General features: G+C 39.5%; 1 protein-coding gene across 1 annotated transcript in view; it reads left to right on the forward strand.

The window, feature by feature from the left end:
- cnn1b (calponin 1, basic, smooth muscle, b) overlaps positions 1-6669 on the forward strand; it is a 10946-nt gene extending 4277 nt beyond the window's left edge. The window contains exons 2-7 of the mRNA XM_005738086.1: positions 3545-3666; positions 3751-3817; positions 4737-4874; positions 5087-5203; positions 5518-5661; positions 6371-6669. Of these exons, the coding sequence (XP_005738143.1) occupies positions 3545-3666; positions 3751-3817; positions 4737-4874; positions 5087-5203; positions 5518-5661; positions 6371-6616 (834 nt within the window). The 3' untranslated portion in view covers positions 6617-6669. The remainder of the gene's footprint in view (positions 1-3544; positions 3667-3750; positions 3818-4736; positions 4875-5086; positions 5204-5517; positions 5662-6370) is intronic.
- Positions 6670-7087: the final 418 nt, after the last annotated feature.

The raw sequence follows: 7087 nt of genomic DNA on the forward strand, positions 1-7087 counted from the left end.
GGGGTGAGGTGGGGGGCAGCCTTAAACCCCCATGCCAGAATTCAAAGTATTAGGGTAGTGTGTTTATGCCAATAAGGAAATGCATGGAGAGAGAGGGAGAGGCCTGTGTGTTTCTGCATGCAGAAATGTCCACATTTCATTTTCCTTCCTGTTCTCTTTACACCTCAGCTTAGAGTATTTTTCAGTATATAGTAACTTTCAGATATGGAGCGTCATCCTCTGTGAGACTCTGAGGCATGAAAGAAGCTGCTATTCATGTATTTAAGGATTTGAATGTTGTATTTTAGATTACAGAGTCTACTATTCTCATACCAATTTCTCACATACAGTATCCTTATACTTTCAACTATCAGTAAGAATGATAACACTTTATTATACATATGTGTAAATTATACATAGTTTCCTGATAAATCTTTAGGAAGGCACTCCACCTTGAAATAAAACGGAGAGGCCAGTTTTCAATTAGTGCACTTAAATAATCCATCTCATACAGTAATGTGCAAAACTCTTTAGCCACTCATCATTTCTTTATATTTTACCTCCCAGGAGGCTGACTTTGTTGCCATTTATTTATTTATTTATTTATTTATTTTTATTTTAAAAAAGAGGTCCTGAGGAATAATTTTTAAGTTCTTCAGAGTTTTTCTTTGTTTTGTTTTTTATACTTCTTTTCAGTCCCATTCTTGTACCTGACTATTTTCAGAGGAATGTTTTTGTTTAAGTCACTTAACGCTGACCTCTGAATCATCAAGCATTTAAAAAAAAAAAAAAGTCTTGTGTCGACACATAACAGACAACTTCCAAAAGAACCAATTTTAAATTGTATCTTTTGGCGTTTTGTTACTAGCAGCCTGTCAAAGAAACATATAATTTGTTCATGTTTCTTTTGATAAATAATAAAATAAAATTTGCCAAATATAAGAGTTTGAGGGGAATAAAATTGTATTTTTGCACTAACAAGGTGATTCCCAAAAAGCTATTAGCTGAAAATGTAGCAAGCTCAGCCTGTGTGTCCTTAAAAGGAGGGACAAGTAAACAAAAGAAAGTGCCGGGTCTTAAAAAGAAAAAAAATAATAAAGTTTATCTGCTGAAGATATTATTATCTAAAAGTCATTAGGAACATCAAGAAACTGGGGAAGAAATCCAGCAAAGATCTAACTCAGAACCTGAGAGATGTATCTGGTCCTTTTGCTCCATCTCATCAGAAAAGGTGTCAGTGGAAGGATGAAGGAAGGAAGTAGCCATTCTTAAAGAACCAAAACGGGAAGAAAAGGCTGGGCTATGTCACATTATACATGAAAATCAGTGGAAGCCAGTCCCATATGGAAAAGATAGATAGACAGATGGCTAGCTAGCCATCTGTCTATCTATCTGTCTATCTGTCTATCGAAACTTGTATGTTTTGGATACTTACTAAAACAATGTATGAAAGTAATGAGAAAGTGGCCACTTTCATGAGTAATCACATAAGTTTTTACTATTTCTTTTCCATATGGGGTCTGATGAAGCGATAAATCTGCATTTGAAACTTTTGGTTCAGATCATCTCAATATGTATGGAGAAGGTCAGGAGAGGGGTATAACAGTGGGCGGGGTAAGCCATCTGCAAAACATGGTGGAGGTTAGGGCTACATTTCAGCTAGTGGTGTGATCTTGTCAAAAATGATGGAATTATGAATACTGAAAAAATACTGTCAAGTTTGATCCTTTTAGTACCATAGGGCAAGTATCTGATTGGCAACAGCTTCATTTTTCAGCATGACAATGCTCCCAAAGACACTGTGAATGCAGTAAAAGCATACACACACACACACACACACACACACACACTAGAGAACTTTATCACTTATGCACTCGCCTCCCAAGGGCCGGGATGTCAACATTATTGAAGCAATGTGGGATCAATTTGACAGAGAATGGAACAAAAGGCAGCTAACATCAAAAAAGAGCTTTAAATGTCCTTCAAGAAGCCTAGAGAACTATTCCTGAAGCCTACTTAAAGAAATTATAGAAAGCTGCCTAAGAGAGATCAGGCTGTATTGAAGAATGGTGGTCATACCAAACGTTGACTTTCAAGCTTGTTAGAATTGTACAAACGTTACCATATATACAGCATTTTTCTTTATGTTTGCATGCTTCAATAAATTGCAGCAGCCATTTTCCCAGAAAAATATAAAGACATGAGAGGTGACTTGAGATTTTTACACATATTTCTGTCTCTCCACACGTCTACATGGAGACACAAATATATGAATAGTTGAGTGGCACATGCAGTCTGCTGAAGATTTCTCAAATTTAAAGACTAGAAAATATCAAATAAAATGTATTAGAAGAACATCTAGAGTTGAGTGTACATAAAAGACAAACTTGTGCCGCTGTGACGTCAGCACTGGTTGAAGTCTCATCTTAAAGTCTGAGTATTTTGGTTCTGATTGTGCAGTAACTTTTAGCTTCTCAAACACACATCACAGCAACTTGTCAGTCACAAAGCAGGTCTGCCTTTAAGTGTGGCCTGTTTTATCACTCTTTCTGACAATATTTGGACTTCACTATATGTTCCATAAGACTTGGAAACAAGCAATTGGAACCATATTCTCATTGAAAAAGTGTTTATGGAGGTCATAAGTCAAGGAAACCCAGCCACCGTTTTCCCATAGATTTGTAGACATCAAGGCTTCTTTGTGTTAATGGAGGACTCGACCAGTGTCCGTTTTGATTTAGTTTTAGTCTTTTGACTGAACTGTTAAATTCTTTGAGTCATAATTTAGGCTTTTAAATTCTTTTAGTTTTGGTTGACTAAATATCATTAGATGTAGTCTACAATAATCTTAAGTTGAATCAGTTTACAAAACGTAAAAGTTTGTTGTGAATTGTATAACATTTTTCTGAACACTATGCAACAGTTGGCAGTCTCTTGAGGAGAGAAGTTTCCCAACAGATGAAGTAGAAACCTGATGGGGGGGGGGAATAAAACTATGACCCTATGCAGTAACCCCAACGTGACCCCCTGAATGAGGAAATATAATTAAGCCCTTCTAGCACTGCATAATTTGAAATGGTATCACTTGCAAAGTGGCCTTTCTTTATTTTGCTCTGCTTTTTTTTGTGTATTTTGTTTGGATGTTTTACAGTTTTGCTCCTGGGTGAGATTGAAACTGGACCTTGTTTTAACTAGGTCCCAAGACTAAACGGAGGCTTCTAATACCCATGTCCTTGCACTATCTCAGCGTGCCTGGAGAACATTGTCTTAGATGAATATTTACAGCTTGTACACAGTTACATTGTTCTGGTCAGAGCAGGCACAGTCTAATACGCACTAAATACAATATAAATGTTTAATGTATATATGATCCACTGGATATTATTTCACTGTAGACACACATTAATGCCTCTTTGTTCTTCTACAGGGCCCATAAAGGGGAAGCTGTCTTATTTTTATTTATTTAATTATTTAATGTCTTACTGTTTTGAATCAATAAAACCAGAAAAAAATCTAAATTCATATCATGTTTGAGCGATCATCTCTGCTCTGTTCTGCTTCTCAGCTTGCAGGAAAATATGACCCACATAAGGAAGAGGAGCTGAGACTGTGGATTGAAGATGTGACTGGCAAAAGGACTGGGGACAGCTTCATGGATAGCCTGAAAGATGGAGTACTATTGTGCGAGTGAGTGGATGGACGCCACCTTGTTTTTGTTTTTTTAAAGCAGGAACTTTCTTCAAATCTCTCTCTCGCTCTGTCTTTTTGTAGGCTCATAAATGCTCTCCAGCCGGGCTCTGTGAAAAAGATCAACCACTCCAGTCAAAACTGGCACCAGGTAATGCTCCAGCTCTCAAAACTCAGGCCTGTTTTCCACACCGAGTGGAACTCGTCTCCCGCACTGGCACTGACAACAAAGACTTTTATTTACCTTCCATAAAGTAGCTTCCATATCAAATGAGGCTCATCTTAGCACAGCTTTTATTAGCCTAGTATTGGACCAGGAAAAAGCAAACAGAGCTCTTAAGCGTTGATTAAAACGCCTTTCAGAAAGTTCTCGCTGTGATATTGACACTGCCGCACATGCACACAGACCGTCACACAGTCGCACTCTCCAAGGGCATGGGCGCAAATCGAGAGTCAATATTTAGCAAAAGTTATTGAGCTTGAATCTTAATACTTGGCCCTGGTGCCAAGGTAAGCTGACTGCCCACGAGCTGTAGCCTCAGTTCCGACATGAGATCACAAAAAAAGGCGAATAAGATCATTTCTGAAACTGCAGAGCTTCTTGTGTTACAAGATGGCAACCGTCACAGATTTTTTCTGTTGCTATGCAAGGTTTTATTCTAGGAAGAAAAACACAGGATCTACTCAGACAGTTTGTAAAAGGCATGCATTGCTTATGAAATTCTGGGCCGGTAACATAAGAGTTTAAAATAATAATAATTTGGTTGATATGCTGATAGATATTTTCATTGTTGATTTTGTTTGTTTGTATTGTTTGTATCCCATCATTTGTACCAGGGGAAACAAAGAAATCTAGTTTTTAAAAAAATTAAAGGACCTTTCAGATCTTTTATTACATTATTTTTGGACATTCTGAATTTTGCTGAATGTCACTATTTGCCGATAGCAAATGGGCTGACAGCTGTCAGCAGGGCCAGACTGGCCAGTACCATTGTTCTGCCAATATATCCAGGCATGTATAAATGCCCAAAAGATCTTATTACAGCCTGTATTCTTGCTCTTTCTCTCAGCTGGAAAACATAGGGAATTTCGTCCGTGCCATCACGGAGTACGGCCTGAAGCCACACGACATCTTTGAGGCCAACGATCTGTTTGAGAATGTCAACCACACTCAGGTCCAGTGCACACTCATCGCTCTGGCTGGAATGGTGAGGGCGGCGGTGCACACACATTCACATACGTCGGCATCTCGCTGAAATCACCACTGGCTGCACATTATTATTTGATCTTGATACTTTTTTTTTTTTCGCTTAGATTTCCATGGCAACAGCATGGATCTAATAAAAGCAATGTGGGTATGAAAAGTGCATTCTTATTACCACCATTTTTCCTTTCTGTCACCACCACTTCTGTCTCTCAGGCCAAGTCCAAAGGTTTCCACTCGAAGTACGATATAGGCGTGAAGTACGCAGAGAAACAGCAGCGGCGCTTCGCTCCTGAGAAGCTCAGGGAGGGACGTAACATCATAGGCCTGCAGGTCAGAGTGGCAAAAGGGCTAAACGTGTAATGTACTGTGTTATGGCCAAGCTGTCATGGTGCAATGTTGTTCTGCTGGCCAAGCCTGTTCTCAGTGTGTTGTTATTGTGCCCCCTGCTGGATTCTTGCTGAATGAATATTCCCCAAACAGTCTTCTCAACTTTTTAACAACAAACAAGGAACAGGAATGGACCGGTCAATAACCACACCTCATATGTGATCCTAAAGTGTGATGTTTTTGGAGACACTCCAAAGAATAACCGTGGCAACTACATTGCATGTCATGTAAATCCTGTCGTTTTCCTCTGTATTTAGATGGGCACTAACCAGTTTGCCAGTCAAAAGGGCATGACCTCTTACGGGACACGACGCCATTTGTATGATGCCAAAATAGGCATGGACACCCCTGACCAATCTACTATCAGCCTACAGATGGGCACCAACAAGGGAGCCAGCCAGGTGGGAAGAGATGTATAATTTTAGACTAAAGTAACACTTGTTCACTACACAGTTTCTTGGCGATATAGCTCTAGCATGGTTAGTATGTATTATCGTTTTTAAAATGTATCTTGAAATGAACAAAATCCCTTTTATTGTTGCATCAAAGAGATAAAATGTTATTACACAAAATATATACACTTATTAAAAAGACACATTAGAAACATGTTGGGTGAAACTGCAACTTGAGTTGATCTGACAGGGTTTAGTCTAACCAATAGTTGCTGCACTCCTGCAAGCCACTTTGCAACCCACCTCCATCCTCAGCTCCTACATTTCATACTGTGTCCGATCTAAGTGATTGCACATCTGTTGCCAGTACTGCCCTCCCTCATTTGCCTTTTTGTGCATATACATGGAACTCCAAACAGTCATATCACAGATTTGATGACTGTTCTTTCTTTGACTAATGTGGTTCTGACTGGACTATCTTATTATAAGGACACTTAGTGAATCACATCCTCGTGCTTGTTGACTGTTTTTTTTGTTTTTTTTTTAATAGCATTTGGAGGACTAAGACACGTCAGGCTGAGATATAGAGAAATTGATTGTTCAGATCACTTCATTAGTTTTGGTGGATTCTTTGGATTTGTTAACACATCTGTCATGAATGCAACGGTATAGTGTATTTACACCGCTGCGCCCTCCATCTTGCTTTTCTCTGCTACAGTCCGGCATGACGGCTCCAGGAACCAGGAGGCATATTTTTGACAAGAACCTGAAGCTGGAGGACTGTGACACCACCACAATCTCTCTGCAGATGGGCACCAACAAAGGGGCCTCTCAACAGGGCATGACCACTTATGGCCTGCCCCGCCAAGTCTACGACAACAAGTACTGCATCAACCCCACTGAGGCCAACTGCAACAACGGGAGCGAGGTGGAGTTTGATGGCTACAACCAGTACTCTGACTAAGGGGAAAAACCATGGACAGCAGCATCCTCCATCCCACCTCCCAACCCCAGCCCCCCCCCCCCCTTTTTTTTTTTTTTCGCTTTTACTTTAGACAGCCAGCCGCGACTGTCCTTGCGACGATCAGACCTTTCAGATCGATTGACGTCATTGTCTGCTTCATTTCCCGTCTTTTATAAACAAGTTTTTGACTCTTCAGCTTATTGTTTGGCTTTCCGTGAGTAAAAGAGAAGAAATGTGTTTACACTGACCTTCCGTCACAAAAAAAATGTGGTGGCCAAGTTCAGTCACTCTAGTTAATGATGTTATTGTTACAGCTAAAAATAACCACGCTCTGAAGTGGAGACTCTTTGATCTTTGATCTTTTGCAATTTATAGTTTTTTGGGTTTTTTTTGTTTTTTTCCCTAAAGCTTTTTATACTTGCATCGTAATTTAGAATTTTTTTTTTTTTTTTTTACCCCCGTGTAACCAGT

This window comes from Pundamilia nyererei, unplaced genomic scaffold (assembly GCF_000239375.1).
Source record: "Pundamilia nyererei isolate P.nyererei 1_Seehausen unplaced genomic scaffold, PunNye1.0 scaffold00081, whole genome shotgun sequence".
NCBI classification, from domain to species: Eukaryota; Metazoa; Chordata; class Actinopteri; order Cichliformes; family Cichlidae; genus Pundamilia; species Pundamilia nyererei.